This window comes from Chamaea fasciata, unplaced genomic scaffold (genome assembly GCF_029207755.1).
Source record: "Chamaea fasciata isolate MVZ Bird 193981 ecotype frontalis unplaced genomic scaffold, bChaFas1.0.hap1 SCAF_2, whole genome shotgun sequence".
In the NCBI taxonomy this organism is placed as follows: Eukaryota; Metazoa; Chordata; class Aves; order Passeriformes; family Sylviidae; genus Chamaea; species Chamaea fasciata.
In genome coordinates, this window is record NW_027094087.1 from 17,870,187 (window position 1) to 17,891,461 (window position 21,275).

The 21,275-nt window shown below is 41.9% G+C and overlaps 1 protein-coding gene across 1 annotated transcript in view; it reads left to right on the top strand.

Moving 5' to 3' along the window:
- Window positions 1–21,275, top strand: part of MYH15 (myosin heavy chain 15) — a 43,747-nt gene that overhangs the window by 15,866 nt on the left and 6,606 nt on the right. Inside the window, exons 17-35 of the mRNA XM_066175133.1 lie at window positions 1,144–1,276; window positions 3,059–3,126; window positions 4,317–4,404; window positions 4,634–4,751; window positions 4,988–5,111; window positions 5,796–5,932; window positions 6,313–6,568; window positions 7,006–7,248; window positions 7,857–8,033; window positions 8,538–8,683; window positions 9,267–9,357; window positions 10,332–10,721; window positions 11,645–11,771; window positions 12,939–13,057; window positions 13,544–13,740; window positions 14,776–15,125; window positions 15,683–15,807; window positions 18,554–18,669; window positions 20,586–20,778. Of these exons, the coding sequence (XP_066031230.1) occupies window positions 1,144–1,276; window positions 3,059–3,126; window positions 4,317–4,404; window positions 4,634–4,751; window positions 4,988–5,111; window positions 5,796–5,932; window positions 6,313–6,568; window positions 7,006–7,248; window positions 7,857–8,033; window positions 8,538–8,683; window positions 9,267–9,357; window positions 10,332–10,721; window positions 11,645–11,771; window positions 12,939–13,057; window positions 13,544–13,740; window positions 14,776–15,125; window positions 15,683–15,807; window positions 18,554–18,669; window positions 20,586–20,778 (3,198 nt within the window). The remainder of the gene's footprint in view (window positions 1–1,143; window positions 1,277–3,058; window positions 3,127–4,316; window positions 4,405–4,633; window positions 4,752–4,987; window positions 5,112–5,795; window positions 5,933–6,312; window positions 6,569–7,005; window positions 7,249–7,856; window positions 8,034–8,537; window positions 8,684–9,266; window positions 9,358–10,331; window positions 10,722–11,644; window positions 11,772–12,938; window positions 13,058–13,543; window positions 13,741–14,775; window positions 15,126–15,682; window positions 15,808–18,553; window positions 18,670–20,585; window positions 20,779–21,275) is intronic.

The window sequence follows — 21,275 nt, forward strand, 5'->3', positions numbered from 1 at the left end:
AGAAAGGAAAGGTGATTAAAAGCAAGTATCTACTCTCTCTGCACAAGTGTTGCAGCAGAGTAAGATGCCACCAGACTCCAGGACATCTGCTCCTTAGATGCACAAATAGAATGAAATAAACTGAGGAGAGCTAATAGTACTTTTGCTGGAAGTATACCTTGCTTTGCCTTTATCACTTTTCCTCCAATCTGACTAAGACTAGTAATTAAACAGCAGCGGCATCTAACTTTCACCTCAGTTTCCTGGCAAAGTGAACTAATATATGCTTTAACTCAAGGGACGGTTAAAAAAAATAAATGTATCACTTTTTAGTCCTTTTAGGACCAATGTGGTGGTTCAGTTTACAGGTTCACTGGTGATGAGGTGAATGAGAACATAATCCAGTACTGTGATAACTGAGCCAAAACTTGTCCAGTTTTGAAGTTTTGTTTTCAGACCAGATAGGCAGAAAGAATTTGAGAGGGTCACAGGAATTTTTTAATCAAACTACAATTGATAAGAAGCCTCAGCATAGCAGAGCAGGAATTTACCTGATGCTGTTAATTTCAAATTCTAATTGAGCATAAGGCTAATTTTGTAATTATTAAAAGAAATAATGCTGATCTTGGTACTTATCTGTAGTTGTTAATGCATTCAGCAAAGAAAATTAGAATTTCTATTCCCTTGTGGTTCTGATAATGCAACATTTTCCCACTAAACAGAGTTGTGGCAAAATCCTGGAGTTACTTTGTAATCATTAAGATTCTACTAGAAAACCCTTATTATTCCAGTGTAGCATGCTATTTTGAGGTTATATTATTACTTGTGTGATTTATATTTCAGCACTTTCTAATAGGGTTCCTGGGCCACCAGTACCACATGGTATCTCCACAGAGAACCACATGGAGTCCATGAGAAGATGTAGGGACTAGATAGTTTGGAAGGGGTGTGTGGGATTCACATGCTAATTATTGGGAAGAGAGGTTTGGGAATTAGGAAGCAGAGAACTGGAGGGGAAGTGATGAAAACCAGGGCAGCTGGTAGTGCTCTGAGCACAGCTCTTCACAAAAAGTCATTGGCTTCAAGCCAAACTGCAAAGAACTCCTGGCTGCTCTGAAGGGGAACATTTGCAACCTCTGGCTTGTTTTCAATGCCTTGCGGTAGGTTCCCTACAACATCATTGGGTGGCTGGAGAAGAACAAGGACCCGCTTAATGAAACTGTAGTAGGCATTTTCCAGAAATCATCCAACAAACTCCTGGCAAGCTTGTTTGAAAGCTACATTGGCGCTGACAGTGGTAAGCAGAACTCACTCACATGGGCTTTCTTTGGGTTTTGGGATGTGTGCTAGGGAATGAATTTCAGAAACTAAGCAATTCTCTCAACTGCAATTGCCTCAATGCCAGATTGAGGCAGTGACTAATTATTTAGATAAGCACAGCAACTGTAGGAGTTTGCCAGTTATAGGAAGGAGACCATTAACTCATCTAGGTTGAATGTATAGTACCTCTGAGCAACAGTGGCAAGGAACAACCCAGTGGGAGTTTGAGCATGCAAGTGTTCAGATATGCAGCCAAGTGTTGCACAAAAGACTGTGTACATAAATGCAAAAAAAAAAAAAGAACAGCTCTTGTTTCTCATGCTGTAGTACCCCTTGCTAGCCCCACTAAAATAAATAAGAAATACCAAGTTTAAGAGAGAGTTTTAGAATATTTTATTGGATTAGTGGCAAATACACACTGAAGGTAGTGGCACACCATGTCACATTGGCCACAGTAGAAGGCTTTGCCACCGTCTTCCTTTTTACTTGCTGCTGCTTTTTTATTTGACAACGTACATTGTACTAATGTACAATGTAATAATGTATATCTGAGGACATATTTAGTCTCTATCTTTTACATAGAACACTTTTATTTGTGAGAAGACAAGTGGCAAACATTCAGAAAATTGATCTTAAGTAAATTAACTGGTGTTCATTACAAAAATGTAGCTCTTATGTCCTGAAGTTGTAATCACTTACAGGCTGTTTATTAGAAACCTCATTTCAAGAGATGCTCTCGTGATTCATCACATGACACTTTTCTAGGAAGCAAGCAAGCTGAAGACTTCGTAATGGGAATGAGATGAAGCTGAATGTAAATAGCAAACATCCTGCCACGAGCAAATCCTTACAAGTTACTAAATGCCTATTTGCCTCTGGATGTTCCTGTCTGTCTGAATACTGTGTTGTTTTTGTTCGGTGTCAGGAGAAAGGAACAGCCTGCCCAGATTAGCCTTTTCCAGTCTCAGCAGTGTCACCTGCTGAAGGGGGAAAGACTGCGGATAATTGCATCAAGCACGTTGCACTCTTCACTTCTCCTTTTATGTTGACAGGTGACAGATCTGTTGGGAATGATCCAGTGGCCCACTGCTTAGAAAGCTGCAGCAACTGCTGTACATTTTTGGGTCATGTCAGGAACCTGTGAAACTTTGTAAAGGTCTTGTCAGAAACTAGCATTCCTTGGGAGGATCTGAGTGATTTTGACTCCAAAGCTTTAAGCAAAATTCAGGAGATGCAAAGTCACTACATCTAGAATTACAAATATTTATTTCCCTCTATTCTAGACAAATCTTACTTGAACAAGTTCAGTGCTTGTATAGCAGAGAATCAGTTTCTATACAGTACAATGTGCAGCATAAATTTTCCATAAGCATTATTTTTCTTTAAGTTTTTCTTTTTCTACATCATCTCATCCTGCAGAGCTTTTAATGAACTACAAATTGCTTTTGTTAAAAGCTATTTTTCTGCCATGTTCATATTTATGAGCTTTTCTGCATAAGAAGCGATGCAGTATAGATCTGAAATGCAAATGCAATCCAGAAAGTATACAATGGCTTTTGACAAAATTCCTAACTATGGACAGAGAGCTGCAAATGTGTGATGTATCACACATGATTTTCAGAATGTCTTGTATAAAATTTGAGCAATCAGAGCCTTTTAATCAAATAGAGCAGCACAATTAAAATGGTCTGTTTTCCACACTCTACCTACACCCCTTACTGAGATACAGATTTGTTTATGCTTCTTTTTTCCTCCTTAGGTGACCAGGGTGGAGAAAAGAAACGCAAGAAAGGTGCTTCTTTTCAAACAGTGTCCTCATTGCACAAGGTTTGTTACCTCTCCACACCTGGCGGTTTGAGTTAAGACATCGCATTGAAGAAGAATGTTTAGGACTGTAATGGACAGGAAAAAGATTGAAATCCAACATTGAAAATTGACTTGTGGACAGGGTTATTGACCTTGGCTAAGGAAATACACTGCTAGTAAAACTGCATGCCAGGGGTTGCTCCATTTCATCATCTTGGAGCAGTTAAGAAATTGCTCTTTTTACTGTGTTTGAGAAAGTCACAAATGGTCCTATATAACTTATTTTATTGCTTACAGCTTCATGCTTGTCTTTAGAACAGGAACTGGTTACAATTTGCTAGTCCCTATCTGATTACTGCTTGTAATTGGATCCTAGGGTTACAGCAGTCATGGAAAGCAAAAGGTGTTGAATAAAGTGGCATAAAGCCTCTTGTTTCCTCAATTATTCCCTTCTTGTGGGACTGGCATGTGCTCCTGGTGGAAGCTGTCACTAGGATGTGCCTGAGGAAAAATGGGGCTATTAACCATTTTTTTACCGTTACTACCATTTCTATGGCTAACATTGAGGACGCTGTAATGTAGGTAAACCTCAGGTTGGGAAGGGGGTAGTTACCCACTAGTCATGTCATCTTATCTTGTTTGGAGATTCTCCCCATGAAGGGAAACCACAGGAAATGGAGACCTGTATCTTACCAAAACATTTTCCCCAGAGCCCGGTGATCACTGAACGGTTGGCTTCTTCTAAGCTAGCTTGCTGTCTGCCTGGGACATGTCTGATTAAGACCAATATAAGGAAAATGTCTGGCCAGGTGACAAAACCCCAGCCTTTATGGGGAGTGGGTGGGAAGGGTGAGCTCTCCCCACTGAGTGGGGAAGTGACTGGCAAAGATGCAGTTGGCTTTACAGAAATGCTCCACTGAATTACGCTGAGTCTTGCTTGCTGTTCATCTGGGGTTTTCAGTTTCTGGGGCTGTAAGTAGAACACATATCTTCTTTGCTAAAAGTGATGTGAAATCCTATAATAATGTTAAATCGTATTTTGGTCTATTTGAACATATTTCTCTCTAATAATTTTGGTAAGCATATAGTTTTGTTGGAGCATTTTTAGAAAAATGAGCTTCTTAAATTAATAACCAGCAAACTAAAGAAACAGTGATTGGAATTCCACTAAATTACTAAAGCTAATCATGTTTTTAATGTGTCTGTTCTAGGAAAATTTAAATAAGCTGATGACTAACCTAAAATCTACAGCCCCTCACTTTGTACGATGCATTATCCCAAATGAATCAAAAACACCAGGTATGAAAAAGACAATACTCCTAAAATTTTAGAATATTTAACTCTGGCGTTTTATTACTTACTTCCGAGTCATCAGATTGTACTTAAATATTGTCTGTACTTTTTACCTTACCCAATCATGTTGCTCTCTCAGAAGATGACATCTCACATCTTCCGGTTTCCTTGGGGAAATGAGGATGAAGCCCTATGGAGAAACTCCTTTTAATTTAGCCTTGTTTTTCCCCTGCAGGCGAAATGGATGCATTCCTTGTCTTGCATCAGCTCCGCTGTAATGGTGTCCTGGAAGGCATCCGCATTTGCCGGAAGGGTTTCCCAAACAGGGTGCTTTATGCTGACTTCAAACAAAGGTAATGAAGAGCTATGATTGTCTCCTGTTCCATGCAAGTTTATCTTCCGTTCAGTTTGCCTGACATGGAAGGTAGAATTCTGCTCTTCCTTGCATCTGTGTAGATACAAAGCAGGTGATTACCCTGGGTGTTTTTGTTCAGGTTTTTTTGATTTTTTAAGTTTAGAGGGGAAGAGGGGAAAAAAACTAAAGCAGAATCTAAGCCGATTTTACATATTTTTCATTTGTTATTAACAGGTACCGCATCCTGAATCCAGGAGCAATCCCAGAGGATAAATTTGTGGATAGCAGAAAAGCTGCTGAAAAACTGATGGCATCTTTAGATGTTGACCATACCCAATATCGTTTTGGGCACACCAAGGTTACTGGAAGAGACTATCATTGCTTATGTAAAGAGACTAGTGAAGATCTGGTATTTAATTTGCAGATTAAATTGCAGCAAGTTTGCAATTGCTGGTGGTGGTATTTAATGGATATTTAATAACACAAGAAACCAGCGAAATAGCAGCAAAGTGATAGTAGGTTCTAAGATGTGCTAGAGGAAATTAACTCTCTGGCTGAAATGCCTACAAAGCTTTTATGAGAGCAACTATACAAAGCAGACACAGCAGCAGCTAATGCTCCATGCCCCCCAGTAAAACAATAGCTTATTTAGTATAATATAGGTACATTCAAACATAGATGGACCAAAAGATCAGCAGCATCTTTTGAAATGAGGCCATGAGCAATTCTCACATGATCCCATTAGCTGGGATTTCTGGGAGTCAGGAGTTGTGGTTCAGCTGACCTACTTGGAACCCTGCTACAGCTGAAAGGTATTGTGGCGATGAAATAGTTTGGCCTATTCAAAACTGGGGAGATAAAGCCCAGTTTTAAAACAGCTCTGGAACTGTACAGTGAAGTCCCTTATGCAAATAGTATTTGGCCCTCTATACTCTCCTAGTTTGTGTCAATAAGAATACCAGTGTGAACCATTTCAGCAAGGTCATTGTAGCTCTGATATAAATCCTTCTGTGTGGTGAACTGACATCTGTGCATGCACCAGGTGTTCTTCAAGGCTGGTCTCTTGGGCCATCTAGAAGAAATGAGGGATGAGAGACTCGCAAAAATCTTAACAATGATCCAGGCAAGAGCACGCGGCAGATTGATGCGGATTGAGTTTCAGAAGATAGTGGAGCGCAGGTATGAAGGCACCTCCTTAAATCTTAGCAGATAATAGTAATTACCATCTAATTATAAGCTGAATAGAGCCATTAATTACAGTCCCTAAGGCTATGGATAACCCTAAATTAAAAGCTTCAAGTGTATGTGTGATAAAAATAACAGCAACTGTATATTAGTAGCCTACAGCTTTGGTGAAAATTAGATTTGGAAATTTTTTGTGTCCCTGAAAATAAAGAGATCTGGAGGAAGTTTCTTGTATCTCTTGGAAATTAGTACCAAATTAGTTCCAAATACTGCTCAGAAAGAAACTATAAACTGACTGAGAATCAAAAAGAAACCCTCACTTTTTCAATTCAGGCTAAGATTTAGGGAATTTTGTTTGTTTTCTCTTAAACCAGGGACGCCCTTCTTGTAATTCAGTGGAACATCCGCGCTTTTATGGCTGTCAAGAACTGGCCTTGGATGAAGCTCTTCTTCAAGATCAAGCCTCTCCTGAAGACTGCAGAAACTGAAAAGGAGATGGCCAATATGAAGGAAGAGTTCTTGAAACTGAAGGAGGCCCTGGAAAAATCCGAAGCCCGGAGAAAGGAACTTGAGGAAAAGCAAGTCTCTTTAGTTCAGGAAAAAAATGATTTGCTTCTCCAGCTCCAAGCTGTGAGTAGACACAAGATTTAAATACTTACTAGATGCTCTTTGAAACTCAGAGGTTTACAGACTGGAGTGTTAGTGGAATTTAATAAAAATGAGCTGTTGATCTTTTCAGATCCTTGCCAAAATTCAGAGTGGATAGAAGTTCTCACATTTTAGCATATAACCAGGTGGGCTAACAATGCAAATCTTAACAGATTCTGTTCAAGGCAATGTCCATGGCAGTAACACATGCAAGTAATCTCACATGTGATTAGTCATGCTCATCATTATCTCATCCTGCTCTGTTAAGTACTTGTCTCCTGAAATCAAGAGCAGGAAATTTTTGTCACTCTGCTTTGTTGCTTTGTATCAGGCTCCCTGAGCAGTTCCAGGCTAGGGGACAAGTGAGGGAGAAAAAAGGCCAGGCAGTCATTGCTGTCCTCTTCCTTTTGCCACACCAGGAGCAAGACACTCTGGCAGATGCCGAGGAACGTTGCGACTTGTTGATTAAATCCAAGATTCAGCTGGAAGCTAAAGTCAAAGAACTGACAGAGAGGGTTGAGGATGAGGAAGAGATGAATTCCGAGCTGACTTCTAAGAAGAGAAAATTGGAAGATGAGTGCTCTGAGCTCAAGAAGGATATTGATGATCTTGAAATAACACTTGCAAAAGTAGAAAAAGAGAAACATGCTACTGAAAACAAGGTACATTCAGAACTTCATCATGTGTTCAAAAGAGGCTGGGCATGGATTACCTTTATGATAAGTGCTATGGGTCTTCTGATGGTTTCACACTGTTAACACAGGCCACACTGAAGGGTCAGTAGATACAGTAATTTGACCTCACGAGGGAAAAAATTGTTACCTCTGAGCCTACGTTTCCTTTTTTTTTAAACTGAGTCTTACTGCACTTCAGCTAAAGAATTATAGCTATTTGGGGCATTTTTAACTAAACAATCTTATGCTGTAACCATGAATTCCTCCAGCTCTCCTCCTTAAAGCCTGTAAATGTAAAAAGCTCATCTCTTACTCCTCCCAGAGAGAATCAGAAGCTGGAGTCCATCACCATGGGAGTGACTCTGAAAAGAATTTAGTATATTTGAAATAATGTACTATCTCTACACAAAAAACTGGCAGACATTAACTCCCGTGATGGCAATTTTACTCAAAAAGCCATGAGCTGCTGGGAGGGCAGGGATCCCTTTCTTTCCCTTGTTTTCCTGCTTACAAATTCAGACCAGATAGTCATTTGAAACATATTATGATAATCCCTCCCTTCAAAGTCTTAAAGCACTTCTTCCTTTCTCACACAGGTCAAAAATCTGACAGAAGAAATGGCAACACTTGATGAGAATATCAGCAAACTTACCAAGGAGAAAAAGTCTTTGCAGGAATCTCATCAGCAAGTTCTAGATGACCTACAAGCAGAAGAGGACAAGGTCAACACACTGAGCAAAGCTAAAGTGAAATTGGAACAGCAAGTGGATGATGTAAGCTGGCTCTTCCTTTATGTTTTACAAGGCTTGTTTGACCATCACTTACAGTGGACCTTTCATGAGACTGAAAGGTTGAAAAACTTTGAAATACATTCCTCTCCTTTTAGAAATGTACTCCTCGTACTGTCTGTAAAAGGTATAATTACAGGAACACCACAAAAATTGATCTGAATTCAGCCTTTCAAAGGATTGCAATAACAAGGGAAAATCCTCCCAACTTGCACTGTAACTGGCATGAAGTCAAACAGAACTTTGCCACTAAGAGAACTGTAATGTTTGCACAAATGTAAAGCATGGACTAACCCTTTTGTTCTGTTTCTTCAACCCATATGCCCACTGGCTGCTAGAAAACAAACCCTGTAAACTAGGATGCTTGTGCTTAAGTGCTTCTGCTTCACAGTTCACTAGAACTCAGCACAGAAATGGGCATAGCCTACATTTTGACTGTTGTAAACCATCTGTATTCAATATATTTATTAAGTGACTTTGCTCCTAAAGCTTGAAGGATCACTGGAACAAGAGAAGAAAATAAGGATGGATCTAGAAAGGGCAAAACGCAAACTGGAAGGGGATTTGAAGCTGACCCAAGAGAGTGTCATGGACTTGGAGAATGATAAGCTGCAGATGGAAGAAAAGCTGAAAAAGTAAGTTGATTCTGTTGTACCAAATAAAGCAGCCCAGCTGGATCGTCATTTAAGAGCCTTCAGGTGTGTCATCCTCCCTGAGGGTGGCTGAATGAAAATTCCATTATGAAAATGTGTAGCCAAGGAGGGAGGCAAAATTACTCTTGTGTACAAGATACCTGAAACACTAAAATTTATTAAACCTTCCTACATTAAAAAAGCAACACAGAAACTTACTAATGTTTTTCATTGCTTAGAGGAAAAGGCTGAAGAAATTCTCTTAAGTTGTTCATCCTAACTAGCTGTGGTAGTATTGTTAGGAGACCTGACTCTGCTAAATATGTTTTTCCATTGAGTCTGAAAATAGCATTGTTTTTGTATGACAGAAAGAACCAGAAATATAATTGCACAAATGCATGCAGAGGCTTGACTGGAAACTGCTGCTCAGATGAAAATGTGTTTTCATGCAAATTGCAATACATGAGAATTGTTTTCATTTTTAGACACGTCAGAAGTTTTATTGAACAAGTCTTTAAAAATTTCAAAATCCTAACTTGAAGATTCAAGGCAAATTGTCACAGTAGGATTTTCCTTTCTGTTCCAGGAAAGAATTTGAAATGAGCCAGCTGAATTCCAAGATAGAAGATGAACAAGCTATAGTGATGCAGCTGCAGAAGAAGATCAAGGAGCTTCAGGTCAGCTTGCTTTTTTATCATGTATCTTAGGGCAGGTTTCTCTTTGAGCCTCACTGAAAGACCTTGCAGAAACTTTTCATGGCTAGCTGCAACTCCTCTTTGAGACACAAAGTGGTACATCTCCATAGCTTCCCAGACAGATCCCGTTTTTCCCTCAGGATGGTTGCTCTAAAGTGTTTCCTCCCAGTAGAAGGACAGATGACCACAGAATGGTAGTGTTTTCAGGCAAGGCAGAAAGGCTCTGGTGTTTTGTTTTAAGCAAATAATATTGTTCCAAACCATGGAGGTGAGGGTAGTTGCTGGAAAGGAGTTCAGCAGTGATAAGCCTGGATTTAAAATTTAGAGGAAAGGTTAAAACACACAGGAAGCTTTCAACAGAAATTAAAAGGTCAAGGAAGTTTATCACAGTCCAAACACAATGTCTGGACCCAAAAATAACAGCTCTACCTTTTTTTTGTTAACAAAGAATATTTGTATAACTTGGATGTAAAGTGCAGATTGGTGAAAATTATCTTTTAATAAAAAAGACTGCTTCCAATAAATATTCATTATTCAGGCAGTTCTACACACTGCTGTTTGAAGCCCTGTCTTAACACTCCTAGACAGAAATTACTCCAGTCATGGAGGTCTTAAAATGAGAATTTGTTGCCGTTATTTCTACTAGCATGTAACTCCTCACATATACTTCAGCTGAATGTCAAACACGTGAACGTAAGGTCAATGCACTGGACCTATATGTCTTGAACCAGAACTTGCAGGGCAATCTACTGCAAGCAAGATGTGACTCATCATCATTACTGCAGCTCAGGATCTGATTTACTGGCACAAATAGGCAGGTCCTTTAACTGCTGAGCTTCTGCTGGTGAGGCAAAAGGTGGGTTGGCAGAGGGTTTAACAGCTTGTAAAGTACCTCATGGTCTTCTGATGGGAATCCTCATAAAACTGACCCAAAAGTGTCCATGTTTCTCTGGCAGGCTCGTATAGAAGAACTAGAAGAGGAGTTAGAAGCAGAAAGAGCTGCTCGAGCCAAGGTGGAAAAGCAGAGGTCAGATTTGGCCCGAGAGCTGGAGGAGCTGAGTGAGAGGCTGGAGGAGGCCGGGGGAGCCACAGCTGCCCAGCTGGAGATGAACAAGAAGCGCGAGGCGGAGTTCCTGAAGCTGCGGCGGGACCTGGAGGAGGCCACACTGCACTACGAGGCCACGGCCGCCACACTGAGGAAGAAGCACGCAGACAGCGTGGCCGAGATGGGGGAACAGCTGGACAACCTGCAGAGGGTCAAGCAGAAACTGGAGAAGGAGAAAAGCGAGCTGAAGATGGAAGTGGATGATCTGTCGTCCAACATGGAGCAGATGGTTAAGGGAAAAGTAAGGGTCCTGAGGCTTCCCAAAGCCCCTAAAAGTCATGGGGAGCTAAGGCTGGTCTAAAGGTTTCCCAGGACATCTGGTATGGCTGAAGGGTTTTGGAAAGTGGTGTCTTGCACTGTGTGTCCCTTAACCAGCTGGTGGTACAATCCTTCTTCCCTAGGGATGGGACAGCAGTTAAGATGGCCTGTCTGAAACACACAGTGCACCCTTAGTCCCAGGCATATTGTTTATCCATGTATCTCAGGGCACAAAAACATGTCAAGTAAATTAGGCTCTTCCAGGCTGGTGACAACTGGAGTGATGCCATCCAAGTCAGGATATCTCTCACCCTAAGCAGACTCCTTTCAGATCCTGCCCTTGGTTCAGAGTTTTGATCCATGTTACCAGGAGTGCAAAGCAAAGGCTTGCATGATCACACTGTGTATTTTCACTTCCTACAGCTGAATTGTGGATTTTGTTTCCTGAGTAGAGAAGCTCAGTAGCTTTCAGAGCACTCGAAATAGATTTCTTTCAGTGCAAGTGAGGAAAAGAAATGTCAGTATTCTCAGAGTTAGAAAGCTGTCATTAAACCCAATTTATGATAAATGGCAATTAAAGCAGAATCAGAAGAGCAATTTTCATTGGAGGTGATTTTCCCATCTAGCAATTATGAGGCAGCTATGCCTGAACTTCATAGGCATGTGACTGGTGCTGAAGTTCTTGCAGAGTCTTTTTACACTGGTGGTTACATTCAGAACACAATTCAGGGAAAACAAATGGGGAATGTGGTCTGATGGGGAGTCCCATGGCGTAGGATCATAGACATGGGGCTGTTCTTCACTGCTCTACTACTGTGATACTTGTGTCTTTGCTGAAGGCTACAGCTTCCAAATGTTTGTCTGGAGGCTACAGCTTTCTTTGTCTTTTCTCCTGATTCCCATTAGGCCAATGCAGAGAAGCTTTGTCGCACTTATGAAGACCATCTGAATGAGACAAAAACAAAACTGGAGGAAATGACCCGCCTCATGAACGACCTCACTACTCAGAAGACTAAACTCCAGAGTGAGAACGGTATGTGCATGTTTGGCCCAGATAGACTGTTTCCCAGGAATTTATCAGGGGCACCTCTGCATTGCATCAGTGAGATGTGTTCTGCAATGGCATCTGCTCTGAAGGTTGCAGGGTTGGGATTGCTGAATGGAGCAGCAGCTTTGTGTCTTTTGACATTTCTGTCTTCAGTATTCTTATAACCTCGGTGGGGAAACTTTGCCTTGGACTGGCTTTTAAAACAAACCTATAACCACATTTATCAGCATATAGTGATACAGTCTCATGAACCAAATTGGATGTGCCAGCTCAGAACTCAGGATGTGCCAGGCCGCCTAGGTACCTATTGTTTCAGGAACAAGGATATGTGCATCTAGAAATGCTAGAGGGGAAAAAGGAGTTGGGCCTGTGTGAATCCCATCTTCCTCAGCTTGACCTTGAGCACTGCACCCTAGATGATGTTCACATATCCTCTAAATATCACATATCCTCTAACTTCTTGCTACCTTTCTGGCCAAAGCAGTATTATTAAATTGCTGCATCCTCACCAGACATCACTGTTCTGTGTATTTTCAAAGACATATTTTTCGTTTCCTGTTCATTGTAACTTCTGTGTCTCCTGAAAGACTGGTTTTCACCCTGCAGTGACACACTTCCTGTGCCCAATAAAGTTTTCCTTATGTGTTCATCTGTTCTGTATGCTGGTCATTTTGAGGTTCTCAGGGTGCTTTGCAGCCCTTTTAAGAGAAGTCTGTGGAAAAGCAATATAAAAAAGTGAAAAAAAGTAAAACCAGCTATAACTGCCCATGAAAGTAAGCATCAGTCTAGTCTGATCCACAAACTGAAGTAAAATTAATGAAACAAGCTATTGGCAGTACAAAAAAACCCCAACTGATCAAACAAGAAAACTCAAGTCACTAAACCCACCCAAAAAAAGAAAAAATAAAGAAAATCTAAGAAAAACCTATCGTGGTGAAGTATCTGATGGTAAAAACTTTGGAAGTAGCTTTACAACAAGTCAATCACAATCACTATGAGTTCTTTTCGTCAGCAGAATTAGACAGGTGGGACTATGATTTTTGACTGCAACTTTGTCATTTCAGCATCTTTTTTGTTGTTGGTTTTTGGGTTGCTTTGTTTTGTTTTTGTTGGGTTTTTGGTTTTTTGTTTATTTGTCAAATCTTGCGGCAGGTGAGTTTACTAGACAACTTGAAGAGAAGGAGTCACTGATAAGTCAGCTGTCCCGGGGAAAAACATCCTTTACACAACAGATTGAAGAACTCAAAAGACAGCTAGAAGAGGAAACCAAGGTAATGCTTTAACTGTGTCCCATTCCTTGAAATGGAATGGTGAAAAGTGTTCATGTTCAATTGTAGCCTAGATAAAACCTGAAATGGGACATAGGAGTGACAATGATTCCTACTAGTTGTACTGATATATGTTGCTGCCCCTGACTGAGGCAAGTCACAACAGAAGAGTTTGGGAAAATCATCAGCATACATAAATGCTAAATAAAACTTACTTAGTAGGATAGCCAAAATCTCAGATCTTACATCATAAAAGTCTAGGGTGTTTCTCCAAAATTGTTAAATTATTCTCAGTCTTGATAGCTTCTTCCTTCACGTCACCAGTTAGGGATGACTTCAAACAATTTTCACCTCACTTGACCTGGACTGTCAAAGCCAGAGGCAAAAAGGAAAAAATAACCTTAAGCCTCCATTTGAATTTCTAGGGGCTGTTTGTTTTGGTTTTGCTGTAGATAACCTCTCAATGTTGTGACCTTTCTATCCCTGCAGTCCAAAAATGCCCTGGCTCATGCCCTGCAAGCGGCCAGGCACGACTGTGATCTCTTGCGGGAGCAGTATGAGGAGGAGCAGGAAGCCAAGGCAGAGCTGCAGCGGGCTCTCTCCAAGGGAAATGCAGAAGTGGCACAGTGGAGAACAAAGTATGAGACTGATGCCATTCAGAGAACTGAGGAGCTGGAAGATGCCAAGTGAGTTATGTGGGCTTTGGCGTGCCCTTGACTGGCAGGACTGTGCTCACCAGGTCGTGTTGTGTGCTAAAGAAATGGGGTTGGAAACTTTCCTGGTTGGAAAGTACCTCTGACTCAATGCTGTAATTTGAGGCTGTCCTTCTGTTCTTCATATTGCTTGTACAGGTCAATGTCTCTGCTGAGCACTTGTCTCTGGAGTAGTGGCTGTGGATACTGGGGTTTATTTGAGAACAAACAAAATCAGATAGTCCTACTTTGTTACGTCACACTCTCTTACTTTGCCCCAGCCCAGTACTATGTCTCCTTGGTCTTGACTTCCCTTTCCCACTGGCAGATGATGGCTGCCCTGAGAAAGTAGGGCAGAAAGTCATGTTGGTTCACACTGTACAGCTGCTCCCAGTTACCAGGCTAAGGTTGCTGGGCAAGGTCTCTGAACATCTCCACCTTCTGCTTCTGCACATCTCTGATCTGCCAGATCTTACCACACTTTCAGCATATTTTCTTCATCTATTATCTCCATGATCCTCTTTCTAGGCCATCCTTTCTTTCCAGCACCTTTTCTTGCCAGGACTCCCTGTTTTCCAAATCTAAATAGTCTATCAACAAAAGTCTAGGGCATGACCAGCCTCCTAACTGGTGGTTGTCTCATATCTCTTAACTGGAAAATGACACTGTCATTTAGAACAGGTCTTATAAAACATTTACAAACAGCCCATACTGGTTACAGCTAGTAAACAGCTAGCTGCTGCCTGAGAGTTCAGAAGTTCAATTTCAAATATTCACAGACACACACAAAATGTTTTGCCACATGCCAGTATTCATAATTTAAACTGTTTTTTTTCATCATAGCCCCTTCTCTCTAGAGGCTCAACTTCCCTCTCTGTTCCTCTTCCCCTTGCCCCATCCTCATCCTCAGCACCTCCCTGTTTTCCCTTTCAGAACTGAGTTACTGAATTATTGCTTTGGGGTCAGTTTTTCTGGATAACATGGCAGCAGTGACACTTGGTCATTTCACTGTGTCTTCCCACCTGGTAGGAAGAAGCTCGCTGCTCGCCTGCAAGAAGCTGAGGAAGCAATTGAGGCAGCCAATGCCAAGTGCTCTTCTCTGGAAAAGACAAAGCACAGGCTGCAGAATGAGCTGGAAGACATGATGATTGACCTGGAGAAGGCCAACTCAGCAGCTGCCTCCCTGGACAAGAAGCAGCGTGGTTTTGACAAGATCATCAATGACTGGAAGCAGAAGTACGAGGAGTCACAGGCAGAGCTGGAGGCTTCCCAGAAGGAGGCCCGTGGCCTCAGCACTGAGCTCTTCAAGCTGAAGAATGCCTATGAGGAGACACTGGACCACTTGGAGACTTTGAAAAGGGAAAACAAGAACCTCCAAGGTAGCCTTCATTCAGATCCTGCAGCCACTGCAAGAGCCACATCAGCAGATGGCTGGAGGGGTGCAGGTGGCCTGCAGCAGCTGTGGGGAAAGATGTTTATCTCATCCTGAGATGAGCTTTCCAATGTCATTTGAGACACTGATGCTGCCAGTGAATGTTTTGAACACGAAGACTGGTATGGCCAGAGCACAGAAGAGGCTTCCCTTTGCCCCCTGTCAGTGAAACTCACTGGAAGAGGAGGCAATCTCAAGGGAGGAACAAGAGAAATGATAGAGGTGCAGTGGGTGAAGCCTAGACAGCAGATCATGGTGTTCCTAGCTTGCAGATCAGATAAAAACTAAATCATTATTGCCACTTCAAAAAGCATGCACAAGTAAAGCTGTGCCTTCAAGTTGTTTGGATGAAAAAACTTGCTGTAAGTGAAAGTAAGGCAGGGCTCTTGTACAGAAGAGCCCTTGAGGTAGCAGTTTGAGGCATGGGTGCTCTAATCACGCTCCATGAATTGCAGGATGTTCCAAACTCTGTTTGCTAAATCCATCCATTCTCTTTTGTTTCAGAGGAGATTTCTGATCTGACCAACCAGATTAGTGAAGGAAACAAGAGTCTCCATGAAATAGAAAAAATCAAGAAGCAGGTTGAGCAAGAGAAGTCAGAAGTTCAGCTAGCTTTGGAAGAAGCAGAGGTAAGGAAAGAAAGCTCAAGGGAAAAGGAAGAGGATGTCTTTACCAGGATTTTCCATCCTTTTCATCTTCTCAGGAAAACAGCCAATGTGTTGATTTCTAGCATGTGCAATTTCTCTGCACCCAGCAGGAACTCGGTAGCCAGTATATACTTGCTAGCCAGCATCTTCAAGAGTGACTAGTGACTCTTGGAGATGTCAGGCCTGTGATCATCAGTGGACGCCTTTTGCAAGGAGGTGCCTTGTAGCCTTTGGGCTTTTGTTAGAATCATGGAATCAAGGTTGGAAGAGACCTTTGAGATCATCCAGCCCAACCATCCACCCTGCACTACCCCTGAAACCCCTAAACCACTAAACCATGTTGCCCAGGACCAGATCCAGTTGTTCCTTGAATACCTCAAAGTATGGGGACTGCACCACCTCCTTGGACAGCCTATTCCAAGGCCTGAACAGTGAAATACAGTGACTTTTTTTCCCCTTTAATATCTAATCTTCATCTCCCCTGTCTGAGCTTTATGCCATTTTCTCTAGTCCTCACTGTAGGCAGAAGAGCCTGACTCCCAGCTCACTACAACCTCTTTACAGGGAATCATAGAGAGTGATGAGGTCTCCCTGAATCTTCTCTTGTGACTAAACAAACCCAACTCCCTCAGCTGTTCCACATAAGACACATTTTCTAGACCCTTCACTAGCCTTATTACCCTCCTCTGGCTGGTTGGTTTGGTGTTTGTTTTTCATTTTCAGGAAGCTCGGCAATCTTCTGCCCACTGTCTCAAAATTCAGTCCTTGCTCACTTTGATGTAGAACATTTCAATCTTTCAGAAAATAGAAATGCTGAAAATTGTGGTCTTACCCTCTTTTATCAGATATTTCAACCATCTAGTTTCCAACAGCAAATTCACCATTTCTTGTCTATGAGAATGAGAAAACAAGCCTCCTGATGACTTTCTCTTTTACAGATATTGTGTTGGATACTGCAGCCTGCTTTAGAAAATGCAGTAGTCTCAGAAGACAAATGAAAACAGTCCTGTAGGAATTCGGTAGACATTTTTGGCCTCACTGCTTTAATTTCTACAATGCCAAGTAGGCACATACCCAAGAGGGTTGCCTCATCCCAATTTCCAGAAACAAACCAATACAGAACAATTCAACCAGAAATCCTTGTTATTCACTTAAAGGGCTCAGCAGAGAGATTTTTTTGGAAGTGAGATGCATTACAAGGCTAAGAAAGGGTGTACATGGTGCTGGCAGAAGCAAGGGATTTTCAGTGAAGGCTGCATTTCTTTTGAATTGCATCTAAATAATATCTGCTAAACCAAAAGTCATTCAGCGAAAGGAATCTGTTAATAACTTCAATGCTGTGCAACTTCTTTTGTCTGTTATAGGATGCTTTATACATTGCAGGGATTACACAGCCAGACAAATAGGTATCATAATCAGAGCAGAGCAAAGAGCATGTCTTCCTTCCACAGCTTTGAGATGTGGAGAATGATTATGTACCCTGTCAAAAATCTTCCCTTGCTAGGAAGAATACATCAGTTCTTGAGGGACCTAAGGGGCACTTAGATCCCTCACTTTACTTTCCAGGACTGTGTGGAATGGCTTTCTAAAACTCAGTGGTATTAGGAACTAACAAAAGTAAAATAGTGATGTATGTTACTGTCGATGCAAAAGAAATGGGTTAATGCAGATTTTCTCCCTTTCTTGTGAATTTGGGCCCCTGGCAGTCACTGCTGATAACAAAGAATTTCCACGTGCTGTTCCCAGTAATATGTTGTGGCTCCTGGTCATGATGTGTGTATTTGACTGACCTGCTGCATGTTGGCTGGAGATCAGCAGGGATTTTGTACAGCTTTGTTTTCACAATCCTCATTCTGTTGCCTCATTCTCTCGAGGGAAGCATAACTAAGCTTGTGCAGTTCCATCCTTCAGAGAGCACCTCCCCAAATACGATGTTCAGTTCTGTGCTTTTGTTCGTGTTCAGTGAGAGCAGCAGGAAGACAGAATGATACTGAGCCTGGCTTATGCAAGACCTGAAAGTCAGAGGCCTTGTTATTTCTTTATGGGCTGTTGTCTGCTTAGTTCTTCACTTCTATGTATGAGAGAATTGTGGAAATAAAGACATAGGGACAAATCACCCATTTCACAGATTTGTCTTCATGTTAATTGGAAAGAACGGGCAGTGAGTTTCTGCATTTTGTCATACAGAGCTGATGGCTGTTATTTCTTTCCTTGAAGTCATCTTGCCCAATAAGATTATGTAATTGTGAAGTTTCTAACACTTTGTGATCTGGAGAGATTTTTGTGAGTGGGAGGGGATGGATGTGTGGACCCCTTCACTCTCCCAACAACAATCTTGTTTTAGCTTATCCCTGTCCCTTTACAGGCCTGTGAATTTCCAGAGGGTGTCTGTACAGAGGTGTGGAGCAGGGAACATCTGTTGATGTCAAAACCATGCAGGCAGGGCTGAAGGTGTGGGTGTGTTGTTTGGGTGTTTTTTGTGAGCTGAGGACTGTTTGACAATTTGTCCTCTGAGGAGCTTGCTGCTCGGTTTTCCAGCTGTCAGGTTGCATTAGAAGGCAAATAAATGTGTTGTTTTGCCATGTAAGCTACTTGTGTCCTTGCTTAGAGAGAGAGACAGGAGGAAACAGGAAGAGAAGTGTGACGGGATCATGTTTGTGCAGCTGTTTGTAGTTTGGAGGGAAAAAATCAATTCCTGCTTTGTAAGCTCTTGGTGTTTCTATTTCAGGGAGCTTTGGAGCATGAAGAAAGTAAGACCCTTCGTTTTCAGCTTGAACTTTCTCAGGTTAAAGCAGAGTTTGAAAGAAAACTGACAGAAAAGGAGGAAGAAATGGACAATATAAGGTACTGTGCAAGAAGCAGCATGTTTCTTAAGGGAAAAGTCTGAAAATACTGGAACTATTCTCAAGACCCAAGCCAGTTAAATGCAGAGCAGGTAGCTATGCCATGTACTGTCTGTACCAGAAACCAAAACAGCTCTGACTATTTGCCAAAGGGTAGCCGTGCCACATTTCCCTTGCTCAGTTCAAATATTCCTGTCAGATCAGTCTCTGACAGTCTACAATTAAACCCATCATGCATTACACACTGCAGCTGTAAAAGAACTGGCTGGCATAATCAATTCACAGCAGACCAGGGCCACTAACTCTAGATGTTGACAGGATGGAGGCAAGTAGGTCTAGAGAGCTGTCATCTCCTAATCCTGTGTGGGATGGCTGCCTCCCAAGGGGACCCCCAGGCAAAATCAGCAGTATTTGCCTCAGTGGTGCTCAAACCTATGTTATCTGAAGGCATTTAGTTAATTTATGCAATTACAGCTACACTGAGTGTGGGAGGATGTGAGGAGCTTGCTGTTATGTGTACACCATTGGGTGAGCAGTGAGAACTGCAGACATGCAGAAAGTGTGAATGGAACAGAAGAGGAACTTGCAGGTAAGGGGATAAACAGGAAAAAATGGAAAGCAGTTAGGTGAGAGGAGGATGGTGTCTTTTGTCTCTCCCCTCCCACCCAGCAAAAAGCAAGTCTGAAGAGTTACACCCTTAAGAAGAGGCCATGCTAGTCTATATATCTGTGCAGTTATTCAGAAACCTTTGGCCATGAATTAATCAGTAGTGTAATGTCATTAATTCAAGAATCATGTCATTGGTCATTGATAGGCTAAAGGTTCGGGAAGGGGAAGTCCAAGGCCCACCCTGGCCAGCACACCCAGAGAGACTGATATGTTAACTGCTTCAAAACAGAGAATATTTTGGCCTTTTCACCTTCTGGTGTCCTGCAGATGTCTGGATTGCAGAGATTTCAGGACAAGCTGTGCTAATCAGTGCTTTCTGCTTCAGCTTCACAATGAGTTTTCAGCAGACATTCTGTGTTGTTTTCTGGGAGTCTAGGGCACAGTTCAGTATCTTGCTGAACTTGCTGAAGCAATAAAGCACTCAAATTTTTCTTGTTGACTTGGTAATTTCCTAGAACTCCTACACTTCCAGCAGAACTTGGCCAGCAGTGAAATAAGTGTTTCCATGCATGTCATGTTCTGTGCTTTGAGTTACTTCCTGGTTTTAAGAGAGCAAAACTTCTGTTGTAAGACTTCTCTGTTACAGAATCAAGAAAATTAGGCTGTTTGTATCTGTTTTGTCTTTAAATTGACACTAAGCTGTCTTTCCCAGGGGGACCAGGCTGTCAATTGGGTGGGTTTAATCACTTCTAAATTTAGATGTCCATAACACAGATTTATATTAATGACTCATTCCCCTTATAATTAGCACAAGGAAAGTTTTTTCAACATCTATTTTAAGACACAATAAATTGTAGCTTACACATGCCATTTACTATAAAGAGCACCTAGAGCTTACAATGTAGCAACCTACCCTCAGTTGGATTAATCCCCTCCACTAATGCCTTCAGCAAAAGGCTGAGATGTAAATCACTCCAGGAAATTATTCAGTAAATATTTTACCAAGTGACTGAAAGTGCTTCTTGTCAGGTTCAAACCCGTACTTGCTTGTGTTTACGAGAGCTCTGAGAGCACTCCTTGCTCCAGTACTGCTAAAGGAAACACAGAAGAAGGATGCTAGAGGTGCTTACAGGTCAGGAGTTAGCTGAGGGTGTGAAGCACACCAGCCAGTTAGACAGCAGTGAGGCACTGGAAACTATGTATGCTACCCATGTGAGCTACCTATGCCAGTGAAGTACTGCTGCAAATACTTCTATGTCCCTGTACAGAGGGGAAAATCATTCCATCCATCCTTCATGTCCTTTTCAGGAGAAACCAGCAACGTGCCATAGATTCACTGCAGTCCACCTTGGATTCTGAAGCCCGCAGCAGAAACGAGGCCATCCGGCTTAAGAAGAAGATGGAAGGGGACCTCAATGAGATGGAAATCCAACTCAGCCACGCTAACAGGCATGCTGCAGAGGCAACCAAGTCAGCACGTGTCTTGCAGACACAAATAAAGGTACTGGTGCTCCCCAGGCATCCAGCAGTACTCATGGGCAGGGTTTCCTTAGCACAGACCAAACCAGCACTGGTGATGGTAATTAAGAGGGGAGCTACTTCTAACAACATAAAGGGAAAACCTTGGTGATCACATCTGGCATAAGAGAATACTGAAATGTGGATTTCTTCTCAGACTCGCATACAAGCTGGACGAGATCCAGTCATAAAACCCTTGCTGGCTGCAGCCTCTTGCAGGGGCAGAAAGTTAATGCATGAGGAACTGAAAAACTGTGATTTTCTTGTGAGCTTGCAAGGCTTTCAAAGGAAGCAGAGAGCGAGTTCTCTGGAGTAGAGGGAGTGTGTGTATATTCACCTTTGTTGTTTGCGTCAACATTTGTAATAGCTTAAAAAAAAAAAAAAAGTGTTTTCTTGTCTAGGCACCTCTTCTGTTGTCTCCTCTCCCAGAACCAGCAGTTCTGAGAGATTTGAGCTCACAGATTATTTTTCCTCTATTGC